Genomic DNA, 26,383 nt, shown 5'->3' on the forward strand with positions numbered 1-26,383 from the left:
GCGTAAGTAAGCCGTTTGGATTCTCCTATGGCTATTTTCTAGCCAAGTATGAAAGCACACTACTATGCCAGATGAGATGACACTGAGTTATTAAAAAAATAAACGTAAAATAAAAAGTAAATGGCAGACTGTGCCTAATTGAAATCAAACCCCTAATAAATTTTCCCACTTTGGTGTTTGAGGTGGATATGTGTGTCACTAAGAGCTAAACACAACGGTAGCAAGTCCCCCTGCAAATTCCTCACAATATGGTACTAGCTGCAAATAAAAAAAAAAAAGTATAATGTTATTGTAGCCCTAAAAAGGGCTGTTGGGTTCTTGGAGAATCACTCCTGCCTAACAGTAAGCTAATAGAACACCCTAACGCTTTCCCTGACCAGCAGCAGCTCTCTCCCTAGCGGCATCCAGACACAGAATGATCCGAGCAGCGCGGGCAGCGGCTAGTCTATCCCAGGGTCACCTGATCTGGCCAGCCAACCACTGCTATCGACGTGTAAGGGTACCACGTCATGCTGGGTGGAGTGCAGAGTCTCCTGGTTTGTGATTGCCTCTGTTTCTGGCCGCCAAAAAGCAAAACGGCTGGAGCTGCCATTTTCTCGAGCGGGCGAAGTATTCGTCCGAGCAACGAGCAGTTTCGAGTACGCTAATGCTCGACCGAACATCAAGCTCGGACGAGCATGTTCGCTCATCTCTAATTAACACATTTTATTCCCGAACCATGGTCCCTTTGAAAAATGCTCGAGTCTCCCATTGACTTCAATGGGGCTCGTTATTCGAGACGAGCATCTGGAAAAGTTCGTCTGGAATAACGAGCACTCGAGCATTTTAGTGCTCGCTCATCTCTAGTCCCGAATAATAACGGTTATTCCCGGCAGGGAGCCCCATAACGGAAAATATCGTCCAAATGACAGATTTTTGCCACTTCAAAGCAAATTTAAATTTGAATAAAAGGTGATCAAAAGTTTGTACAGAACCAAAAATTGTAGAAATGTAAACAACATCTTGTCCCGTGAAAAATTAAACCTCACATATTTTCATACATGGAAGCATAAAACAGTTATTGTCATCAGAAATGGTGAAATCAAGAAATTAAAAACAAAAGGTTTTTTTATTTTTTCAAAATCAATTAAAATCTTACAAAACCTTCATGAATCATAATCATAGCAAGCCAAAGAGTAGAGTAGAGGTTTCATTTGAAGCGCACAGTAAACGCTGTAAAATCCAAGAAAACCAAGAAAATGCTACAAATGTTTTTTTGTCAATTTCCCAGCATTTAGAATGTTTTTGCACCTCCCCAGTGTGTGGCACTGAATGTAAAAGGTCGTCACTAGGACGTACAATTTATTACACAGAACAAAGCCCTCAAGCTGCGCTGTACATAAAGAAATGGAAAAGTTGTGGATTTTTGAGGGTGGGCATTGAAAAAAGGAAAATGTTCAGTAGTGGGAAGGGGTTAAGGCAGTAGGTAAAAGAGCGGCCAACCCCTTACCGTACCGTATCTATGTTCTTGTTGCTGGAGGGCTTCAATTTCCTCCTTGGAGATCAATAAAGTTTTATCCAGTCTAATATCAAGTTTTTGACTCGTGAATTGTTTGGTGTCAGATTAAAAATTATTTAATAAAGAGACTTTTTCACTGTCTGTAGAGAAAATAATTGGTGCCAACAATTGTTCACAAACAAGGAGCCCCAATCAGAAAGCAGGACACTCATCCTCTATAATAAGATCAGTTTTATTTTATGATATTGTCTTTGAGATTAATATATAGAAAGAAAACAACACACCTAGAAAACTCATGTCCCGGTGTTTATGCTCTTTTATGTCGTTGTATTTTTCTCGTTGATATGTGTAATGGTGCAAAGTATTAAAACTTACAAATAAAAAATGAAAATAAAATATGTTGATAAAGTAACAGTATAAGACATATAATACAGCTGCGATGGATCAGTTGGCATAGATCGCTTCTTCTTCCTCTTCCTCTAGATTGGCGTAGACATCTTTTCCAGAAACTTCAACATCTTTTGAATTCTGTACAATATAAAAATTGGCGTAAATAAAGATAAAATCACATAAAATAACCAGCAGTGGGTTGTGGACCTACTGGGGCTCATATACTAAGGGTCGGCAGAGCGCATTTTCGTGGGGTTTCCCGTCGATTTCCGATTAGCGCCGCAATTAGAAAGGGTTTTTGGCACACATGCTCGGATTTCACGTGACACAAATCCGGGGGCAGGCCGCCGGACGATCCGACGGATTCGGACAATGTAAATTGTGTCGCAAGACATGCACTTACAAGCACCGGGAAGAAGAAGGTGAACTCCGGCAGACCTCGGCAGGGAAACGACAGATACAGGATCTCGGGCACACGATGTTGGTGTATTGCGCCGGACTTCATCTTCGTCGGACCGTCCGGATCGGGGATCGCGACAGGACCAGGTAAGTAAATGTGCCCCACTGTGTCTGGTAACAGGTTTTGATTTGGGCTAATCCCCAGGGTGTTATCCAGAGCTTTAGGTTTACTCAAAGTTGTCAATAAAACATTGACAGTCACATATAAAAATCTGTGTTTTGGAAAAAAAACTGCTGCAAACACAGGATTTCAGATAAAAACAATATTGAACACCTTTTGCTTAGAACACAAAGGTCCTTAAAGGAGCATTCCCATCTGGCCATTGACATGAAATTGAATACATCTGTCATACACATGCATGTCTTCAATTGGATGTTATTAAGACTAATAATGTGTAAAGATAATTTCTCATAGATATGGCCATGAAGTCCCTTAGATACAAAATTGTTGTCCTTGGATATGACCAGCTCTGTTGGAGGAATTGCACAAAGAAACAAATTATGTTTGCATATAAAATGTCTGGACATTACTCATGTCACTCAGCTATGCTGTGGTAATGAATACTGAATTCAGATGGTCAAGCCTCAATAGTGCATGTTTGGCTTAGAGGCTGTGGTGGTGGTCATATCCAAGGACACCTATCTGGTTTATAAGGGACAACAGGAAACTGTCTTCCTCACGGTACATATTTTAATGACATGCAAATGAAGATATATGTTATATGAATTAAATAAAATAGATAATAAATAAGCCTAGATAATAATACCCCTTAAACCATCAGGGACAGATGCATTAGGACAAATACAAATGTATCCCTCACATGACTCGGGACCAAGTCCATTGGCTTTGACGCAGTGAAGAACAGTGAAGAATAGAATAAAGACAGTGAACACAGTGAACACAGGATCATTTACGTGAAAAACGCAGTGAAAAACACAGTGAAGAATAGATTGCAGATGTTCGGCACATCTGCTTACTTGTCGGGAGATACGCTGTCCCGGGATCCGCTCTTCTTCTTCCACTGAAGTCCGCCCGATCTCTCTGCGCTGCTCCCCGATGCCTCTGCGCTGCTCCCCGATGCCTCTGCGCTGCTCCCCCGATGCCTCTGCGCTGCTCCCCCGATGCCTCTGCGCTGCTCCCCAATGCCTCTGCGCTGCTCCCCGATGTCTCTGTCCTGCTCACCATGTTCTTCAATGTGTTCTTCACACATATATATTGTTCTTCACATACTATTTTGTTTGCACCGTTTCGCGCGTATCTTCCGACAAGTAAGCAGATGTGCCGAACATCTGTAATCTATTCTTCACAGTTTTTCACTGTGTTTTTCACTTAAATGATCCTGTGTTCACTGTTTTTATTCTATGCTTCACTGTTCTTCACTGTGTTTTTTTTAATTAAATGCTCGATCTCGAGCAGGGGAAATACTCGTCCGAGCAACGAGCCGTTTCGAGTACCTTAATACTCGAACGAGCATCAAGCTCGGAGGAGTATACTCGCTCATCTCTATTGACCACCAATACATATTTCTCCATTGGTCACTAAGGGGCCTTACGTTAGGCCAATAAGTTTCTCCATCGGCCTAACCTAGAATCTGCACGGCCCCCCAAAGCAGGGAAGAGCAGTGCCCCGGCTGTTAACACGTGCGATTCTATTACTAGAATCAGAAACAGAACCTCCGAAACCGCTATAGAAATTAAATGGTCCCAAAGATAATTGATTCTAAAATTTTCTTGAAAATGCTGTTGAATTTGGGATCTTTCTAGTGTCATAATAAAACAAAAGGACACTTCTAAAATGACGCCAACACAAAGCTGAGATAGAAACAAACAGTAGAATGGCACTCACCACAGTTCTTCCTTAATTCATTCCGATTTATTAGTGATACTCACGATATACATGGCGTGACAAGTACATGCAGATGGAGGGATGGGCGCAGGGACTCGCACAAAAATGGGGTACATGACAGCTGTTTCGCGCAGCAGCGCTTCGTCTGACTTGCCCGGGCTTATAAATCGGAATGAATTAAGGAAGAACTGTGGTGAGTGCCATTCTACTGTTTGTTTCTATCTGGAAAAGTTTCACTGCATTTACTGAATTAGAGCACCACCCATCCATCCATCCATCCATCAGTCTGACGTATCCCGCATATATATCCGATTAAACTTACACATGAACATTCATCATATGAAGTAGTGCCATTCCACCCTCCTTTCACCCGGTTTTTTACAAAGCTGAGATATGGTAAATGTTAGTTAGTAACTAGTTCGGGTAGCAAGACTATCAGTTTGAAAAACAGAACATTTTGAAGTTTGAAAATAGCAATTTTTTTCAAAATGTTTATTAAATTCACCTTTTTTATATAAATAAATGTTAAATACATCAACCAAAATTTCCCAATATTTTGAAGTACAAAAACACAAACTCAAAAATACTTGGGTAAGCTAAAGCTTCTAAGGTTATAACTAGAGATGAGCGAGCACTAAAATGCTCGGGTGCTCGTTATTCGAGACAGACTTTTCCAGATGCTCGAGTGCTCGTCTCGAATAACGAGCCCCATTGAAGTCAATGGGAGACCCGAGCATTTTTTTGCTAAAACAGAACAGTAAAAGAACACAGCGCTTAATTACATATTCCAGATGTTTCCTGATGTTTCGCGCGTGTCTCCCGCTAAGTTAGGAGATGTTCCGAACATCTGGAATGTGAAGAATATTGTTCTTTCAATGTGTTCTGCACTTAAATGCTCCTGTATTCACTGTTTTTAATGTTTTAATTCTATTCTTCACTTTGCAGATGTGCGCGCGTATCTCCGAACCTATCGGGAGATACACGCGCACACCTGCAATGTGAAGAATAGAATTAAAACATTAAAAACAGTGAAAACATGAACATTTAAGGGCAGAACACATTTAAATAACACTATTCTTCACACTGCTGATGTTCGTGCACATCTCCTAACCTAGCGGGAGACACGCGCGCACACCTGCAAAGTGAAGAATAGAATTAAAACATTAAAAACTGTGAATACAGGACCATTTAAGTGCAGAACACATTGAAAGAACACGATTCTTCATGTTCCAGATGTTCTGAACATCTCCGAACCTATCGGAAGACACGCGCGAACACCTGGAAAGTGAAGAATAGTGTTATTTCAATGTGTTCTTACAAGCAAAACATCAGGAAACATCTGGAATATTTTATTAAACAATAAAAACACTGTTCTTCACTTAATTTAATGCTCGTTTGCGAGCAGGGGAAATACCCGTCCAAGTAACGAGCCGGTCCGAGTATGCTAATACTCCACCCAGCAGTATACTCGGATGAGTATACTCGCTCATCTCTAGTTATAACCTGATAAAGTGACACATGCTGGTTTTGAGAAATAGGCCTTGGTCATCAAGGCGCAAATGATTTTGGACACTAAAGGGTTAAGAACACTAGGCGAGAGACCCCGGATAGGGAACAGCAGCAGAACCTTCAGTGGTTTACATTTTCACAGATTTTTAAGGAAAAGACTGTACCCCTACCCAATGTTATCTGTGGTGTTTTTTACCAAGAAACAACCACATTTTTTTGAGTCTTTCTAAGACATAGGGTCACATTTACCTACCCGTCCGGTCGAGATCCCCGCTGTGCGCTGTCCAACGAGGATTCGGGTCTTCCGAGATTCACTAAGATTGTGCGTCCAAATTCCTGCATGTGTCACTTCCCCGCTGAGGTCCGCCGGAGTTCACCTTCTTCCCTGTGTATGTGAGTGCTGATCTTGCGACACAATTTGCTTTTGTAAATTGGTCAAATCAGTCGGGCTGTCTGACGGCCACCCCCCCCCCCCCCCCCGATTTGTGTCGCATGCAAGCCGGCACAGATGCGCCACAATCCGATTGCATGTACCAAAAACCAGGGGCAATTCAGCGCATAATGGAAAAAATCTCAAAACCTGACAGAATCGTGGTCCTCGGACCCTTAGTAAATGTGCCCCAAAGTTCCAAACCCTGTCCACAGTCCATCATAAGTACTTTTGAGACCATCTTTCTGCCTAGCTAGGTCTAGTTAAGGCTTTATTAGGACATATTGAGCTCAGACTGATCATCATCACAGGATCCACATGTGCGCCAGGGCTCAATCAATAATTCAAATTCAGCAAAGAACAATCTCAGTTGGAGGCAACTTTGAAGCCAATAACTAATGTTATCATTTTCTGGCATGATTCCCGTACAGCTACTATATTGTTACTATTGATGATATGCCCAATGTGTTCAGCACCAGCCCCATACCAAACTATTACTCAACCACAAAGTTAGGGTCCATCCTGAACTTAGCGAGTTTGGGCCTCAAATCTGGACACAAACATCAGGCAGTTCATGTCCAGGTCCTGCTGCTAATAACACCCGATATGTGGCCCCCGTGCCGGCTCTTTATCAACCACAGCACAAGCCATTTTTGGGAGGATCGTGGTCCCCTATGACGTCATGGGGGGCAAATGATCCTTGACAAAATAGCAGTGCACATGCAGAGTGACGGATAAGAGAAGCCAAAGCAGCCAGGGGCATTTAAATTAATGTGCCAGCTCTTACAACAATTTTGGGGGAGATCAGCACTGCCCTATGAAGTCGTGGGGAGCTCACCAAAATGGCGGCCCATCATGTGTGTGCGCTTCGGCTGATTAAAGCTAGTCTACATGCCCCACATTCATGTAATTGTAACCGCCAGCAATGAATGTAGGTCTTACTATTTGGGCAGGGCCGGATTAAAGGAGGGGCTCATGGGGCTCAAGCCCCCCACCACTTTCACTTTTTAAGGGGCCCCCACCAGTTTCCGACAGTCAGCGACTGTCTCTGTGTGCAATGCGCAGCAGCCCGTGGCCGCCCACAATGCACATAGGGGTCTAGGATGACAGCTGTGTAATGAGACACAGCTGCCTTCGCTGGGGAAGATCGCAGAGATTGTCATTTTCTACAGGGGCCTGGTGGCTAAAGTCTACAGGGGGCTGTTGGCTGTATACTACAGGGGGCTGGCAGGCTATATTCTACAGGGGGCTGGCAGGCTACATACTACAGGGGGCTGGCAGGCTATATACTACAGGGTGCTGCAGGCTATATACTACAGGGGGCTGGCAGGCTATATACTACAGGGTGCTGCAGGCTATATACTACAGGGGACTGGCTGGCTATATACTACAGGGGGCTGGTGGCTGTATACTACAGGGGGCTGGCAGGCTATATACTACAGGGGGCTGGCAGGCTATATACTACAGGGGGCTGGCAGGCTACATACAACAGGGGGCTGGCAGGCTACATACCACAGGGGGCTAGCAGGCTACATACTACAGGGGGCTGACACGCTGTATACTACAGGGGACTGGCAGGCTATATACCTACAAAAACATTGTTGGAAGGGCCCCCACCAGTTTGCGCCCAGGGGCCCCCACCACCCTTAATCCGGCCCTGTATTTGGGCTTCGTACAGGATTTTATCGGGTTCTCTCAGCCGCTACAGATTATGCAACCAGAAGTGGATATGTACATGTCCTGTAAAATTCCCTACTTTGTCAGCAATTTAGGAACCCACTAGAAAGGAGAAAAACATTCTAGATTAGATTAGTTGAAACTTCGACAAATTTTTCAAAAGTTTCAGTTCCTTCTCATTTGGTTCATTTTAAACCAATTTTCTCTTTAGAGTGAATGTTATTGTTAGTATTTGGGATAGAGTAGAAAATTACAAAATCGTGGCAATATATAAACAAAAATTGGTGTTTAAGAGGAATTTAGGGGGTTAGATTCCAATTTCCAGGACGATCAAAACAACATTGGATCATCGAAAGCGAATCACAAAAAGTCAGATTTGATTCTGTGCTGGAAAATCGGCAGAATAGGCAAATGGATTTGCTCATCTCTAGACCCAAGAAAAATACATTCAGTACTTTAATCAAATATACATAACTATCACACATCATTCCATGTATAATAAATCAGTGTGTAGCTTTGATACTGATATACAGAAGCAGCACAGGTGAACATGACAAAAGGTAAGTTAACTCCTTTATGTACTTACCTCTACTCCCCTACACTACAGCCTGTGTTATCACGTCTGGTTATACCAGCCATCTTAGCCATTGCTATATCTGTATAGGATACAAATCTCCTGACAATGTTTCGAAATCATATAATAGAGAAGCCGGTCATCTGAAGTCAGACGTATGTGGACCTCCAGAACCATGGGGATAGGATACACTTCTGTGTTACTATAGAATAGGGGGCTCTCTACCTGATAGGGTACTTTTGTGTCCTTCTTGCCTCCACTTGCAGGACGCCTCATGGCCGGATCCTTGTTTTTTTTATATTCTGAGTTCTCCATTGTGTAGTTGTTTGAGGTCGCTGTTTTCTTTTCTCCAGATCTGGAAATAATATAAGGTTAATAAATGATTGACAAGTAGAACTAATTATGTGTAAGGACTATATGGGGTGACAATTTTTGATAAAGAATGTCCAATATCTAGAGATGAGCGAACATGCTCGTCCGAGCTTGATGCTCGGTCGAGCATTAGGGTACTCGAAACTGCTCGTTGCTCGGACGAATACTTTGCCCGCTCGAGAAAATGGCAGCTCCCGCCGTTTTGCTTTTTGGCGGCCAGAAACAGAGCCAATCACAAGCCAGGAGACTCTGCACTCCACCCAGCATGACGTGGTACCCTTACACGTCGATAGCAGTGGTTGGCTGGCCAGATCAGGTGACCCTGGGATAGACTAGCCGCTGGCCGCGCTGCTCGGATCATTCTGTCTCTGGATGCCGCTAGGGAGAGAGCTGCTGCTGGTCAGGGAAAGCGTTAGGGTGTTCTATTAGCTTACTGTTAGGCAGGAGTGATTCTCAAAGAACCCAACAGCCCTTCTTAGGGCTACAATAACGTTCTACTTTTTTTATTTTAATTTGCATCTTTTACCATTTTGTGAGGAATTAGCAGGGGGACTTGCTACCGTTGTGTTTAGCTCTTAGTGGCACACATATCCATAGCAAAGGCTGAAGTGGCAAAATTCAGTAGGGGTTGGATTTCTATTAGGCAATAACTCAGTGTCATCTCATCTGGCATAGTAGTGTGCTTCCTTTGATACTTGGCTAGAAAATAGCCATAGGAGAATACAAATAGCTTCTTGAAGCCTACAGTAGCGTTCTATATATTTGATTTCTGGTTGATCTGCTGGTGGCTGTAGTTTCTGCAGTGCATGTACTTGCCAATTCTGAGCAATTTGTAGTGAGACTTGCGACCGCTGTGTTCTGCGCTTAGTGGCGCACATATCCATAGCAAAGGCTGAAGTGGGAAAATTCAGTAGGGGTTGGATTTCTATTAGGCAATAACTCAGTGTCATCTCATCTGGCATAGTAGTGTGCTTCCTTTGATACTTGGCTAGAAAATAGCCATAGGAGAATACAAATAGCTTCTTGAAGCCTACAGTAGCGTTCTATATATTTGATTTCTGGTTGATCTGCTGGTGGCTGTAGTTTCTGCAGTGCATGTACTTGCCAATTCTGAGCAATTTGTAGTGAGACTTGCGACCGCTGTGTTCTGCGCTTAGTGGCGCACATATCCATAGCAAAGGCTGAAGTGGCAAAATTCAGTAGGGGTTGGATTTCTATTAGGCAATAACTCAGTGTCATCTCATCTGGCATAGTAGTGTGCTTCCTTTGATACTTGGCTAGAAAATAGCCATAGGAGAATACAAATAGCTTCTTGAAGCCTACAGTAGCGTTCTATATATTTGATTTCTGGTTGATCTGCTGGTGGCTGTAGTTTCTGCAGTGCATGTACTTGCCAATTCTGAGCAATTTGTAGTGAGACTTGCGACCGCTGTGTTCTGCGCTTAGTGGCGCACATATCCATAGCAAAGGCTGAAGTGGGAAAATTCAGTAGGGGTTGGATTTCTATTAGGCAATAACTCAGTGTCATCTCATCTGGCATAGTAGTGTGCTTCCTTTGATACTTGGCTAGAAAATAGCCATAGGAGAATACAAATAGCTTCTTGAAGCCTACAGTAGCGTTCTATATATTTGATTTCTGGTTGATCTGCTGGTGGCTGTAGTTTCTGCAGTGCATGTACTTGCCAATTCTGAGCAATTTGTAGTGAGACTTGCGACCGCTGTGTTCTGCGCTTAGTGGCGCACATATCCATAGCAAAGGCTGAAGTGGGAAAATTCAGTAGGGGTTGGATTTCTATTAGGCAATAACTCAGTGTCATCTCATCTGGCATAGTAGTGTGCTTCCTTTGATACTTGGCTAGAAAATAGCCATAGGAGAATACAAATAGCTTCTTGAAGCCTACAGTAGCGTTCTATATATTTGATTTCTGGTTGATCTGCTGGTGGCTGTAGTTTCTGCAGTGCATGTACTTGCCAATTCTGAGCAATTTGTAGTGAGACTTGCGACCGCTGTGTTCTGCGCTTAGTGGCGCACATATCCATAGCAAAGGCTGAAGTGGCAAAATTCAGTAGGGGTTGGATTTCTATTAGGCAATAACTCAGTGTCATCTCATCTGGCATAGTAGTGTGCTTCCTTTGATACTTGGCTAGAAAATAGCCATAGCAATAGGATAGGATTGTTTGGTTCTAAAAACTCAAAAAAAAACAAAAAACACAAAAAAAAACAAAAAACACAAAAAAACACACAAAAAAAAAAAAAAAAAGTAAAAAAAAAAAAAAAGTTATAACTCTCATTTTAAAAATGTTTAACCCCAGGGCTAGGGGTAGAGGACGAGGGCGGGGACGTGGGCGTCCAACTACTGCAGGGGTCAGAGGCCGTGGTCCTGGGCGGGGTGAGACACCACCTGCTGATGAGGGAGCAGGGGAACGCCGCAGAGCTACACTCCCTAGGTTCATGTCTGAAGTTACTGGGACTCGTGGTAGAGCACTGTTGAGGCCAGAACAGTGCGAACAGGTGATGTCGTGGATTGCTGACAATGCTTCGAGCAATTTGTCCACCACCAGTCAGTCTTCCACGCAGTCCACCCATGTCACCGAAATCCCCACTCCTCCAGCTCCTGCACCTCAGCCTCCTCCCCCCCAGTCTGCCCCCTCCCAGGAAAATTTGCCATTTGAACCGGCATACTCTGAGGAACTGTTTTCTGGACCCTTCCCACAGTCACAAACCACTTGTCCGGTTGCTGCTGAGCAATTTTCCGATGCCCAGGTTTTCCACCAGTCACAGTCTGTGGGTGATGATGACCTTCTTGACGTAGTGGAAGTGTGTAAAGAGGTGTCCGACGATGAGGAGACACGGTTGTCAGACAGTGGGGAAGTTGTTGTCAGGGCAGGAAGTCCGAGGGGGGAGCAGACTGAGGGATCGGAGGATGATGAGGTGACAGACCCAAGCTGGGTTGAGAGGCCGGGTGAACACAGTGCTTCTGAGACGGAGGAGAGTCCTCGACCTGAACAGGTTGGAAGAGGCAGTGGTGGGGCCAGACGGAGAGGCAGGGCCAGAGCTGGTGCATCAGCGCCACTGTCAACTAGTGAAGCTCCCGTGGTGAGGGCTCTTGCGGCGAGGGCTAGATCTTCAGAAGTGTGGAGGTTCTTTAAGGAAACACCGGATGACCGACGGACTGTGGTGTGCAACATTTGCCAAACCAGGCTCAGCAGGGGTTCCACCACTACTAGCTTAACTACCACCAGTATGCGCAGGCATATGAATGCTAAGCACCCCACTCAGTGGCAACAAGCCCGTTCACCTCCGGCCGTGCACACCACTGCTCCTTCCCCTGTGTCAGCTGCTAGTCAGCCCCCTGCCCAGGACCCTGGCCCAAAAACCCCATCGTCGCCTCCACGATCCTCCACAGCATCCACCAGCGTTCAGCTCTCCATACCCCAGACGCTGGAGCGGAAACGCAAATATAGTGCAACCCACCCGCACGCCCAAGCCCTTAATGTGCACATCTCCAGATTGCTTAGCCTGGAGATGCTGCCCTATAGGCTAGTAGAGACCGAGGCCTTTCGCAACCTCATGGCGGCGGCCGCCCCTCGGTATTCGGTCCCCAGCCGCCACTACTTTTCCCGATGTGCCGTCCCAGCCCTGCACCAGCACGTGTCAGACAACATCATCCGTGCCCTGACCAACGCCGTTTCTGACAAGGTCCACCTGACCACGGACACGTGGACGAGTGCTGCCGGGCAGGGCCACTATATATCGCTGACGGCACATTGGGTTAACTTGGTGGAGGCTGGGACCGAGACTGACCCTGGGGCTGCTCATATACTGCCGACGCCGAGGATTGCGGGGCCTACCTCGGTCCAGGTGTTTCAGGCCTACTATGCCTCCTCCTCCTCCCACCCCTCCTCCACCTCCTCCTCCGAACTACCATCCGTGGGCACGGCGCCATCAGTCGGTAGCTCTAGGCACAGCAGCAGTGCCGTCGCTAAGCGACAGCAGGCGGTGCTCAAACTGCTGAGCCTAGGCGACAAAAGGCACACCGCCCAAGAGCTATTACAGGGCATCACGGCGCAGACTGATCTGTGGCTGGCACCGCTGAACCTCAAGCCGGGAATGGTTGTGTGTGACAACGGCCGTAACCTGGTGGCGGCTCTGCAACTCGGCAGACTGACACATGTGCCATGCCTGGCCCATGTGTTAAATCTGATAGTGCAGCGTTTCCTCAAGACATACCCCAATCTGTCTGATTTGCTCACGAAGGTGCGCCGCATCTGTGCGCATTTCAGGAAGTCCAGCCCAGATGCTGCCACTCTCAGGGCAGCGCAGCGCCGCCTCCAACTGCCCGCTCACCGACTGTTGTGCGACGTGCCCACGAGGTGGAATTCAACACTGACCATGTTATCCAGAGTTTACCAGCAGCGCAGAGCGATTGTAGACTGCCAGATGTCAACTTCCACCAGAACTGGTAGTCAGGTCAGTCAGCTTCCTCAAGTCTACAATGAGGAGTGGACGTGGATGTCTGATATCTGTCAGGTGCTGAGTAACTTTGAGGAGTCAACACAGATGGTCAGTGGCGATGCCGCCATCATCAGCCTCACCATCCCGCTGCTTGGCCTGTTGAAAAACTCTCTGGTCAGCATGAAGTCGGAAGCTTTGCGCTCGTCACAAGAGACGGGGGAAGAATATTCCCTTGTTGATAGCCAAAGCACCCTGAGGTCTGTTTCTCAGCGCATATCGGAGGAGGTGGAGGTGGAGGAGGATGAGGAGGAAGAGGAGGAGAATGTTGGCGAGACACAAGAGGGGACCATTGTTGAGTCCTTCACTGTTCAGCGTGTATGGGCAGAAGAAGAGGAGTTGGAGGAGTTGGAGGAGGAGGAAATGGACAGTCAGGCCAGTGAGGGGAGTGAATTCTTACGCGTTGGTACTCTGGCGCATATGGCAGATTTCATGCTAGGCTGCCTATCCCGTGACCCTCGCGTTCAAAGAATTTATTCCAGCACCGATTACTGGGTGTTCACTCTCCTGGACCCACGGTACAAGCAAAATCTTGCCACTCTCATCCCTGCAGAGGAAAGGAGTGTGAGAATGCATGAATACCAGCAGGCCCTGGTGCACAAGCTGAAACAGTATTTCCCTTCTGACAGCGCTAGCGGCAGAGTGCGTAGTTCTGCGGGACAAGTAGCGAGGGAGAGTAGGCGAGCAGGCAGCTTGTCCAGCACTGGCAAGGGTACGCTTTACAAGGCTTTTGCCAGCTTTATGTCACCCCAGCAAGACACTGTCACCTGTCCCCAGTCTCGGCAGAGTAGGGCTGATCTTTACAGAAAGATGGTGAGGGAGTACGTAGCTGACCATACCATCGTCCTAAATGATCACACAGCTCCCTACAACTACTGGGTTTCAAAGCTGGACATGTGGCACGAACTGGCGCTGTACGCCTTGGAGGTTCTTGCCTGCCCTGCCGCTAGCGTCTTGTCCGAGCGGGTTTTCAGTGCAGCTGGTGGCATCATCACCGATAAGCGTACACGCCTGTCGACTGACAGCGCTGACAGGCTGACGCTTATTAAAATGAATAAAGGCTGGATTTCTCAGAATTTCCAATCTCCACCAGGTGAAGGAAGCTCAACCTGAATAATTGATCCACTCCTCCTCCTCCTCCTCATTTTCCTCCTTCTCCTCCTCTTTGTACAGTAAAGCAGAGGAAAATGGCTATTTTTTGACAGGGCCCACTGGCTCTTGCTATACTTCATGCATTTAATTTTTCTGGAGGGCCACCTACCCGGTCCTCTGTTTGAAACAATTTTTGTGAGTGCCACATACAGGCACTCAATCTATTCCATTTTTCTGGAGGGCCACCTACCCGGTCCTCTGGTTTGAACAATTTTTGGGACTGCCACATACAGGCACTCAATCTATTCCATTTTACTGGAGGGCCACCTACCTGCTCCTCTGGTTTGAAGAATTTTTGGGACTGCCACATACAGGCACTCAATCTATTCCATTTTACTGGAGGGCCACCTACCTGCTCCTCTGGTTTGAAACATTTTTGGGACTGCCACATACAGGCACTCAATCTATTCCATTTTACTGCAGGGCCACCTACCTGCTCCTCTGGTTTGAAGAATTTTTGGGACTGCCACATACAGGCACTCAATCTATTCCATTTTACTGGAGGGCCACCTACCTGCTCCTCTGGTTTGAAGAATTTTTGGGACTGCCACATACAGGCACTCAATCTATTCCATTTTACTGCAGGGCCACCTACCTGCTCCTCTGGTTTGAACAATTTTTGGGACTGCCACATACAGGCACTCAATCTATTCCATTTTACTGGAGGGCCACCTACCTGCTCCTCTGGTTTGAAACATTTTTGGGACTGCCACATACAGGCACTCAATCTATCCCATTTTACTGGAGGGCCACCTACCTGCTCCTCTGGTTTGAAACATTTTTGGGACTGCCACATACAGGCACTCAATCTATTCCATTTTACTGCAGGGCCACCTACCTGCTCCTCTGGTTTGAACAATTTTTGGGACTGCCACATACAGGCACTCAATCTATTCCATTTTACTGGAGGGCCACCTACCTGCTCCTCTGGTTTGAACAATTTTTGGGACTGCCACATACAGGCACTCAATCTATCCCATTTTACTGGAGGGCCACCTACCTGCTCCTCTGGTTTGAAAAATGTTTGGGACTGCCACATACAGGCACTATCCAAATTAAATTGTCTCCATAGCAGCCTCCACACGTTGTCTCCATTGCTACCTCCAAAAGTCGTCCATATAGCTGCCTCCATACATCGTCCCTTTATCAAACGAGGTGTGTCAGGCAGAAATTTGGGTTGTTTTCATGGATTCCACATCAAAGTTGTTAACTTTGTCGCCACCCTGCTGTGTAATCCACAAAATATACTTGCAAACTTTTACCATTTAGGGATATTATTTCAGCGCTTCTTGCGCATCTGTTTACATTCCCCTCACCCGCCATATCCTAAACTTATAAGAACGCTACTACACTTGATCTTATACAAAAGTGCTGTTTGGGGAGTAGCCTAGAGACAGGGGCTTGGATTTGCGAAAGCTCGCCTGGCAGCGGAGCGCCAGCTCCATGCGCATCATGCGCTTCTTGCGCATCTGTTTACATTCCCCTCACCCGGCATATCCTAAACTTATAAGAACGCTACTACACTTGATCTTATACAAAAGTGCTGTTTGGGGAGTAGCCTAGAGACAGGGGCTTGGATTTGCGAAAGCTCGCCTGGCAGCGGAGCGCCAGCTCCATGCGCATCATGCGCTTCTTGCGCATCTGTTTACATTCCCCTCACCCGGCATATCCTAAACTTATAAGAACGCTACTACACTTGATCTTATACAAAAGTGCTGTTTGGGGAGTAGCCTAGAGACAGGGGCTTGGATTGGCGAAAGCTCGCCTGGCAGCGGAGCGCCAGCTCCATGCGCATCATGCGCTTCTTGCGTATCTGTTTACATTCCCCTCACCCGGCATATCCTAAACTTATAAGAACGCTACTACACTTGATCTTATACAAAAGTGCTGTTTGGGGAGTAGCCTAGAGACAGGGGCTTGGATTGGCGAAAGCTCGCCTGGCAGCGGAGCGCCAGCTCCATGCCAAGATCCAACTAACATAGTTTTAACTGCAGCACCTTTAATCTACTACTAGTTCACTGCCTCCATACATGGTCCCCTTATCAAACGAGCTGTGTCAGGCAGAATTTTGGGTTGTTTTCATGGCTTCCATGTTAACTTTGTCGCCACCCTGCTGTGTAATCCACAAAATATACTGGCAAACTTTTATCATGTACCGATATTATTTGAGCACTTCTTGCTCACCTCCTTTGGTTCCTCTCTGCCACCCATTGGTTTGAAGCCTGAGTCCATTTAGGGTATGTCGCCATGACACTCTCTAGCCTGCTGCCGCTGCCTCTGCATGCCGTCCCCTATAGTGTCAGGGTCAATTATTGCATGTTTTAGATGCTATCTAGCTTCATTCTGTCACTCTGTCATGGCCATGCTGTTGCCCATAATTTTGGCATAATGGTGCGTTTAAGCAGCCTCAGAGGCATCCATGCATGCTGCCCCTGCTGTTTCCTGTCCATTTCCGTGGTGTTTCCATCCTTTTCTGAGGTTCCCAGGTGTTTGGCCAAGCTTCCCTGTGCAGAGCCTTGGTCCCCTTGAAAAATGCTCGAGTCTCCCATTGACTTCAATGGGGTTCGTTATTCGAGACGAGCACTCGAGCATCGGGAAAAGTTCGTCTCGAATAACGAGTACCCGAGCATTTTAGTGTTCGCTCATCTCTACCAATATCCCTTAAAAGCATTGGACTTACATGATACGGAATACTAAAATATCCTTATACATACCAGTAATACATTACCCATGAGCACCTCACCTGCTGTACCTACCTTCTTATATACATCACCTGTATTTTACATGTTCTGTATAACAGAACCTTATATAACTGTACAATGTATATATATTCTTGTGGGATTTACGTTGACATATTTGGAGCCAATTGGAGTCTTTCTTAACATTGACACCGTAGGATTATATGTTTGACTTCATGGACCTGTGTCTTCATTCTGCTTTCTCTACTAGGATGACTATCACACTAGGATGTACCTTTTGAAGGCAAAGACTGCACCGATAATACAGAATACCAGGAAAGTGAGAATTCCTCCTCCAGTAAGGACAGGATTCATCCAACTATAAACTGGATTCCTCCTCTCGTAAGGACAGGTATCATTTACTATAAAATAAAACATAATCAGTAATTGTATTAGGCCCCAACATGAGTGACCTCCATATGTCTTATTGAGGTGTCCATTAAAGCGGCTTTTGCCACCAAATAAAATCCTCACATTTCAATTCTCTCATGATGTTAACAACATAAAGATCACTTTAACCCCTTCCTTTACAATTTTACTCAGTTTTATTGCTGTTTTAGCTCCTATCACTCTCTAGGCTGCTCAGTGCAAAATCCCGGGGTGTGGACGGGGATTCTCTTAGCAGACATATTATGACCTATAATGTGGTTTCATTATCAGGGTACAGGTGTATATACACTTTCATCTGGCTTGTGTAGTGACACATAGAAAGAGAGATGAGACAGATCAGAGATGCATGATGCCTACTATACATAGGTTGACAGACAGAGGCTGACAGACTTTTACACTGTGAGCCCTGCTACATCTTACAGATATGTTCCTGCCTGCCTCTTCCCCCGGATCTCATATCACCTCGTAGTTTGTAGTTTGCAGCATCTCTCTCTCCTGGCAGGAAGTGATCAGTGAGAGTCTCTGAGCTCCGTGCAGGGGGCGGGGCTATAGGCATACAGCAGAGAGAGACAGAGAACTAATTTGCACAATCTCACACAGAAATTCAAGATGACGGCCAACCGACCCTAAATCAGAAGTTACAGGGTCGTGTCTAGGGGCAACTGGAATTGTGTACACCCGGACTGATAGAGACAGGTGGGAATTATATTTGTGAAATGCTGAATTTTTGTTAATAACAGTGAATTAGAGAATGTGCTATTTTTTGTTATCCTGAGTACATATAAGAAACTTGTCTTCATGGGCGGAATACCCCTTTAACTAACATCTGCATGAGACAATCAGGTTGAGAAAAACTACAATCTGAAAATTAACGTCTTTGATGCAGCCGCCAATAGACAACATGGCATCTAAGGGGTTTTAGGCTGGATCGGCTCTTTCTGTCAGGTAAATGCATTCACAGTGGGTTGATACTTACACGTAGCATCCTAGTCTATCATCATAGCACATAGTCTATCATCTGTGTACGCCTTTTGACATGAGACTGATTAAGTGTCAACGTCTGAGAACCATTCCTAACACCAACGAGCCACATAGAAATCACAATTCTGAGGAGTTCAGAGGTTATTGGTCCAACTGAGCCCAGCAGACGTAGGGAGCCATTGGATTCTCTCATTTTCCTATGATATTTACTTACCATATTCATATACAAGAATAGTATTTCGAGTTGTTGTGCCCTTGAAGTTTGTCATTTCACATGTGATGCTCTCCTGTTGATCATTACCAGATGGGGTAAATGTTGTTGTAGATGAATTTTTCCAAATACCATCCACATTACTCTTCTTCCATTGGATTACTAAAGATGTTGAGGAACAGTTGACAGGAGGAGAGCAGGTCACTGTGATGGCCCCACCGATCTCTGTCTTCAGATCGGAAATTACTGGTGCTCCTAGATCTAAACAAGGAATTATCCATAATATATTACTAATATAATGTTACAGAAACATCTATGATATGTGTCATTGTTATTCATTCCTTGGCACCTAAGGGGGTTCCTAAGATCTAGAGAGATGGTTATGTACGTTATAAGGCTATATTCACACTGCCGTTGCCCGCCCGTACCGTACTGTAGCGGGCAACGGCAGTGTACGGGGAGAGGAGGTGAGTGCAGCTCACCCCCGCCCCTCTCCATAGCAATCTATGGCGCACGGCGCCGTATTACGGGAAAAGATAGGACAGGTTCTATCTTTTTCCCGTGTGCGGCACCGTACCGCTCCCGTAGGGTGTCGTGCGCCCATAGAAGTGTATGGGGGACGTATATCGGCCGTATATACATCGGCCGTATATACGCCCCCCATACGTTAGTGTGAATGTAGCCTAACTGTGACAGTATGAAGCTAGAGATAGGCCAGTCCTGAGGGTCTGTCCTGTCCAAAAGGGCATCAGTAAAAAAATAAAAGAGACACAAGTTGAGGTTAGAAGATGAAGCTTATCGAGTTGTTTTATGGGCAGACGTTTATTGCAAGGTGCTACATTTCCAGGAGACGTAGGTTTTGAGGTGGTAGTGAAGTTGTAGTGAGTTGGAGTTTTGGGTGGCAGTGAAGAGTCTAAAAGGACAGACTGAGGACAAAAAAAAGGTAGAAGAAAGACAAAGGAAAGTTTTCATTATTTTATTTATTATATATAATTAATTGGGGCAGCCTGGTGGGCCAACCATAACCAAGTACAGTAGAAATAATGCTGGGATAGGGAACAGTTCTCAGTTCTTGTGAAGTCGGGTATCAGTAAAGTGAGGCCATTGTGTAAGACCTGTACATCAGCCAAAAGGATAGGTAACTAATATGTAGCCCCCATTCATAATGTGCAGGAAAGGCAACTATGGGGACCTGGGACCTCATAGGCTCCTCATATACATTCTAGCCCAAGAGAACTATCAAAGCTCACTTTGCTCTTTAGAGGCCCATCATGTCCCTTCTATTCCCATAACGAAGTTTACAGACACATGTCTTGGCATATCAGAGCATATTTGCTGCACAGGCTTTAGGAGGCTTCCTGGGGGATCTGACAGCCATATTTAGGGGGCCCCCTGCTGGCAGCTGCATTAGACCCTTGGTAAGAACACCGAAAAGAAAGAGCTTCTGTCTTCTCCTTTTCGATAAAGCACTTTGCAGAAAATTGAGGCAGTGTCTGTTTCCCTGCTGGTTCTGGCTACCACACCCTAAATAGTCATGAGTGCCACTGCAACAGTAAACTTCACACCTGTAAATGTGGCTACAGTTTTTTAAAAACATATTGAAAAATAAAATTCTCAAAGGTCCAGTATGGTAACAAAAGAGGCAATGCTTTCTTTATACCATTATGGAAAACTTTTCTGCATATTTCCAAGAAACCTCTTTTGGAGCATCAGTGGCCATAAGCCTCCACAAGCCTGCAAGGCGGCATTAATTGGCAAAGCTTTCAATTTGCAACACTAAAATTTCCCCTTAAAATTTTATGTCAAATTTCCTTTTCTTATAAAAAAAAATAAAAATTTTGTCACAAAAAGCTTTCAACTAACATGAAGTACAATGTCATGAAAAAAGCAACCTCAGCCTTTATCAAGTATAGTAAAGCTCTCCAGAGCTATTACCGCATAACATGACATATGCTAGATCCGATAAAAGGGTTTTCAGAATGGAGGCTTTGACTCACAAGGGTTAAAAGTCTAGTTTTCAAAGTAATTTTTTTGTTTCACTTTGTTGGTTTTTATGATACATATGTGGTGTCCAGACCACGGCTATTTCTGACAATTGGTCGCTCACACTTACCATTCACTGTGATACTGGTTCTCGTTTTTTGACAATAATTATATTTTATCTTTGTTACGTTGTTTTCATATCTGATATAATATTCCCCACTATCTTCTTTTTTGGCATGAGATATGGCCAGGGTGCAGTTTCCGCTATCCGGATTTCCCATCAGTTGGAAATTGTCATTGTGCACAGTAAAAGTTTTGTTATTAGTGGCCACAGTAACATACTCAGAGCACGTCCCCCTCCTCCAGTATATGATAGAATTAGTGAATGTGCTGACACCCGCAGCAGTGAAGGTACAAGGAATGGAGACACAGAGACCCTCCTGCACCCTGACACTGGAAGCCACAGTAATAGAATATCCCGGATCATGTATGACCTGACATGTGACACCTGCAGGAGGAGAAAGGACAGAATAATTTAATATTGAATAATCCAAATAGATATTGGTAGATTTTGCTTAATTTTTACCAACGTTTTTTTATGATTTAGTCAAATTCAACCTATATTTACCTAAAATTCCATACAACGACAGATTCGGCAATGGCATTCATTGGGGGTCATTTACTAAGGGCCCGATTCGCGTTTTCCCGACATGTTACCCGAATATTTGCACATTCTTTCATTCTTTCATTCTTTCATTCTAAGCACAGAATCTGCATAATGTTAAAGGCTAGAATATGGAATATGGATGTGTAGAGGCAATGCCGCATTATGGCAGCTCCTCTCCAAAAGAATGTGGATTATATGTGAAATTCACAGATTTCCGCACATATTCTGCCCGAAATTATATTTATTATTACAAAGAAAAACTATTTGAAAGATCAAGCATTTCAACATTGTCTCAAATTTTTCAATTCCTGCCCATCCCCCCACCTTCCCTTGCCTGGTGAGTGTATTACCTCTCCATAACCAGAAGGATACCAGAAGTCTTTCTTTCCCTTGTCCCCGCTATAACCACCTCAGGTTTTTTGGAGATACAACATTTCATATCTTCCATTTTTTTCCCTTAATTTTTCCCAGTTGTTTCCATTCGGGATAAAGTCATTAATCCGATTGTTCACAATTTGAACTTCTTTGAATGAATAATTTTTTAATTACCGTATATACTTGAGTATAAGCCGAGCCAAGTATAAGCCGAGGCGGCTAATTTTACCACAAAAACCTGGTAAAACCTATATTTTTTTTTACTCGAGTATAAGCCGAGTTTGGGTTTTCAGCATATTTTTTTGTGCTGAAAAACTAGGCTTATACTCGAGTATATATGGTAATTCCTTTTTTCCTTTAGAGACCATTACTCACTGATCATTTCCCCAAAATGTGTAATTTAATAGAGAATTGAATATTTATGGCTATTCCCTATTTATGTTATCCGATTCTTCCATCTAATATGTATTTACTTAATACTGGACCATAACAAATAATCAAAATTAGCCCTTTCCATAACGTTTCAGGCAAATAGATCTTTTCCATTTATCCAATTAATTCCGTACAATAATACATCCTCTTTATAATATTGTATTGTGCGAGTTCCTCATTTCATGGAGCATACTTTTGTATTCTCATACATTCTTTTTCCGCTTTGTTCATTACACCCAATCTCCAGGGTCTGCCAATTTTTGTCTATTCTGAAATTCGTTTGATCTGAATCTGTTTCCATCGTGAATTTATATAAAATTTTAAATATTGATTTTCCCCCAAGAACTTTCTTATTACAATATCCATAAGACTAGAAGATTGACCTTTAACAAGAACATATTTATCTTATTATAGCCTGTCTAGTAAAGGTCAGCAACTTAAGGCAGGTGAGCCATATTTCGATGGAGTTTTTCAGCACAAATTTTGTGCTGAATTCGACTTCAATGTAAGCATATAAAGAAATACACTTAGCACTCACCCTCACACTGCCCTCTTTTGCTCTTCGGATTTCCAACAGCGAATGCAGTGGGGCGTCTATGCGCTCATCCCATGTACACTATGATGCCACGGAGTCACCACCTGTCTGTGGGGGCATATTTCATAGATGTGTCTCTGCCCGCATATCCAAGAGCCCAAAGAGCAGAAGAAGAGATCTGAGGAGGACTCCGGAGGGGAGCGCCGGAGGGTCAGTACTAAGTTTATTTTTATGAGAGGGCACAGCCGGGCGTTCCGTTATTGAGAGTGCACGGCTGCTGTGGGATGTTTCATTACGTGCACATGCACACATTCACTTTTTAAATATATTGGGGCAGATTTACTTACCCGGCCCATTCGCGATCCAGCGGCGCGTTCTCTGCACAGGATTCGGGTCCGGACGGGATTTATGAAGGTAGTTCCTCCGCCGTCCACCAGGTGGCGCTGCTGCGCTGAAAAGCATCTGAGCGCGCCGGAATACACCAGCTCGGACCAAGTGAAGGTAAGCGCTTCCCAAGCGACACTTTTTCGGTTTTTAAATCCGGCGGTTTTTCCGAATCCATCGGGTTATCGTTTGGCCACGCCCCCCGATTTCCGTCGCGCTCATGCCGGCGCCGATGCGCCACAATCCGATCGCGTGCGCCACAATCCCGGGGCAATTCATGTACAATCGGTGCAAATCGGAAATATTCGGGTAACACGTCGGGAAAACGCGAATCGGGCCCTTAGTAAATGACCCCCATTGTAGGGCTCTCAGTACAGGATGGGTTCTGTAGGTTTGTTCTTTAGTTGAATTTTATGTAAGTCAGAGCTGTATATTTTAGAATTGTAACCCCAAACTAAATTTTTTCTGAAACCTCTGATATCTGTTACAGCCGATCATTGTAGCCTAGGGCTAAAGTACAGTGAGTAACAAAGATCCTGAAGTCCATTTGTAACTAGGGGTTGTCTAAAAGTCGGGTGATCTTAAATCGGGGACCACCTGTATAAGAATGAAGCAGGATTTTCTTACAGCTCCTTGGCAGAAAGGAGGAACACATTTTTCCAATGTTGAGATATGTTACTTAGTTGGTTATTTGCAATATTCATATAGAGAACAAGAAAATGAAACATTTACGAAATAATGTAAGTAAATTATACAATGTCTGAAGAAAGAAGATTTTCCCAACTGGTATAATGTATATAATATAAGGTTTGGAGCACAGTTAATAAATTGTAAGGAAGTGTTGGGGATTCGGATTACACCTCTGTGAGAAAAAGTTAGTGTATCCATAAGACGGTTTTTCAGGTGAAATCATCTGGGTCTGACCATACTGATCAACACTAGAGATGAGCGAGTATACTCGTCCGAGTATACTGCTGGGTGGAGTATTAGCATACTCGGACCGGCTCGTTACTCGGACGAGTATTTCCCCTGCTCGCGATCGAGCATTAAATTAAGTAAAGAACAGGGTTTTTATTGTTTAATAAAATATTCCCGATGTTTCCTGATGTTTTGCTTGTAAGAACACATTGAAATAACACTATTCTTCACTTTGCAGGTGTTCGCGCGTGTCTCCCGCTAGGTTCGGAGATGTTCGGAACATCTGGAATGTGAAGAATATTGTTCTTACAATGTGTTCAGCACTTAAATGCTCCTGTATTCACTGTTTTTAATGTTTTAATTCTATTCTTCACTTTGCAGATGTGCGTGCATGTCTTCTGATAGGTTCGGAGATACGCGCGCACATCTGCAAAGTGAGGAATAGTGTTATTTCAATGTGTTCTAACAAGCAAAACATTAGAAAACATCTGGAATGTGTAATTAAGCACTGTGTTCTTTTACTGTTCTGTTTTAGCAAAAAAATGCTCGGGTCTCCCATTGACTTCAATGTGGCTCGTTATTCGAGACGAGCACTCGAGCATCGGGAAAAGTTTGTCTCGAATAACGAGCACCCGAGCATTTTAGTGCTCGCTCATCTCTAATCAACACTCAACTCAACAGAATTCAAGCATACGAGTTACAGAAGGGCTGGGATGTAAGAGCTCACCCAATGGAAACTTTGCCAATTAAGGCCACCTTTCAGGTATGTGGAGACTTATAGTCATTGTTACTCCATTAGGGGATATTGGGCAGGGGTCGGGAAGTAAGAGCACTCTTTACAAAAACTTCACAAACCACATCAAAACAGCGCTGTCTACAGTTGGGAATCTGTTCTTTCTGGAATAAATATACTGGTTTTCCTTTAATCCCATTTCATGTCTTTAGGCATCCTGAAAGTCAAGGTTGATATTAAGAGGGCTGCCTTACAAGGTATCTAAAATAGGCATTGTTTTCTTATCCTATCCATGAAAATGTATTTGCAAATATCCTGGAATTCCTTAGTTGAGCTTCAATGGCTATAAGTCTCCACACGCCTACACAGCGGCCTTAATTGGGAAATTCTCCATCTGGAGAATTCTTACTTCCCGACCCTAGTCAATGACCTCTCCCTTGGCTAAACCAGTTCCCTGTGCTGACAAGAAGCAACCACAATGAAACAGCGCTGATTACAGTTGGGAAACTGTTCTTTCTGGAATAGATATACTGGTTTATATGGATAAGTTACTAGAAGTTACTAACTATTTACGGATAAGTTAATTATCCATATAATTTGCCATTGAGACTTCAAATTAATTAGTTCTTTAATTATACTCAACAAATACAATTTAAAAAAAGGGTAAAATCTATAGGAAGTCCCCGGGTTACGTACAAGAGGTTTTGTAGGTTTGTCGTGCAGTTGAATTTGTATGTGAGTATATTTTAGAACTATTACCCTTCCAAAATTTCTTTGGTCTCTGTTTCAATTAGAATTAAAAATTTGGGGTTGTCATAGTAACCAGGATTAACAATAAAGCTTCATTGCAGACACTTTTGATAACTGTTACAGCTGGGAATAAAATACAATAAGTTACTAACACCCAGAGGTCCGTCTGTAACTAGGGGTTGTCTGTAAGTTGGGTGTTTTTTAAGTTGGGGAGTATATAGAAAAATTATAATTAAAAAAAACTATTTTGTGATGTTTGGGCAAGCAACTTTTTATGGACATGTAAGTATTTTGTAAATTGCATTTTACTCTAGTTTCGGCATTGTTTTTAGGTTTTTTTTTTTGTAACATTTACTATTCTGTATTATTCACACAGATTTATAGTATTTTCACAATGATGATTACTTATAAAAAGCTTTGGACATATCCTTGGCAACATCATCTGGTCACCAGGACCTCAATGATTAGGTTTTCGCCCACTGAGCAGATTAATCACAAAGCCCATTATCCCCCATGAGTCTTCAGTGGACACAATATTTAATCAAAGTGCATTTTCCTGTAGAATTAGGGATTATAAATATGGGATACATAGGAGTTCCATTAGATTCTATAGCATACAATAAGTCTCTACTTACCTCTCCACAGCGGGCAGAGAATGATGGCTGTCAGTGCACTCCAGATGCTTCTACACGTCATCCCGACCTTCATGAGCTTCAAAATTACAAAAAGTTGCAGTGAGTGAATAGTAAGATTCACAAACATTATCATTTCTTGATTCTCAAATCTGCCAATGTGTTATATACAGTATCGCCACTTCCTGTGACTTTACCGTAACATGTGACCTGATGGCAGGAGGTGCAAATAGG

General features: G+C 44.1%; 1 protein-coding gene across 1 annotated transcript; it reads right to left on the reverse strand.

Moving 5' to 3' along the window:
- Nucleotides 1-1,789: 1,789 nt before the first annotated feature.
- Nucleotides 1,790-26,266, reverse strand: LOC140065376 (sialic acid-binding Ig-like lectin 7). Its single transcript, XM_072112974.1, has 6 exons — nucleotides 26,153-26,266; nucleotides 20,854-21,231; nucleotides 18,744-19,001; nucleotides 17,394-17,520; nucleotides 8,609-8,738; nucleotides 1,790-2,026 (listed from the first exon to the last, which is right to left on the reverse strand). The coding sequence occupies exons 1-6, from the start codon at nucleotides 26,223-26,225 to the stop codon at nucleotides 1,943-1,945; spliced, it is 1,050 nt and encodes a 349-aa protein (XP_071969075.1). The 5' UTR covers nucleotides 26,226-26,266; the 3' UTR covers nucleotides 1,790-1,942.
- Nucleotides 26,267-26,383: the final 117 nt, after the last annotated feature.

The sequence above is a fragment of the Engystomops pustulosus genome, chromosome 6 (genome assembly GCF_040894005.1).
Source record: "Engystomops pustulosus chromosome 6, aEngPut4.maternal, whole genome shotgun sequence".
Lineage (NCBI taxonomy): Eukaryota > Metazoa > Chordata > Amphibia > Anura > Leptodactylidae > Engystomops > Engystomops pustulosus.

Bases quoted from the DNA above. Each gene is read 5' to 3' on its own strand.
- LOC140065376 (XM_072112974.1), bottom strand. From the start codon at position 26,225: ATGAAGGTCGGGATGACGTGTAGAAGCATCTGGAGTGCACTGACAGCC. The intron at 8,739-17,393 runs GTACATCCTAGT...TATTATTTCCAG, and splicing joins GCAGTCTTTGCCTTCAAAAG to ATCTGGAGAAAAGAAAACAG. The intron at 2,027-8,608 runs GTAGAGAGCCCC...TATATTGTACAG, and splicing joins ACACAAAAGTACCCTATCAG to AATTCAAAAGATGTTGAAGT.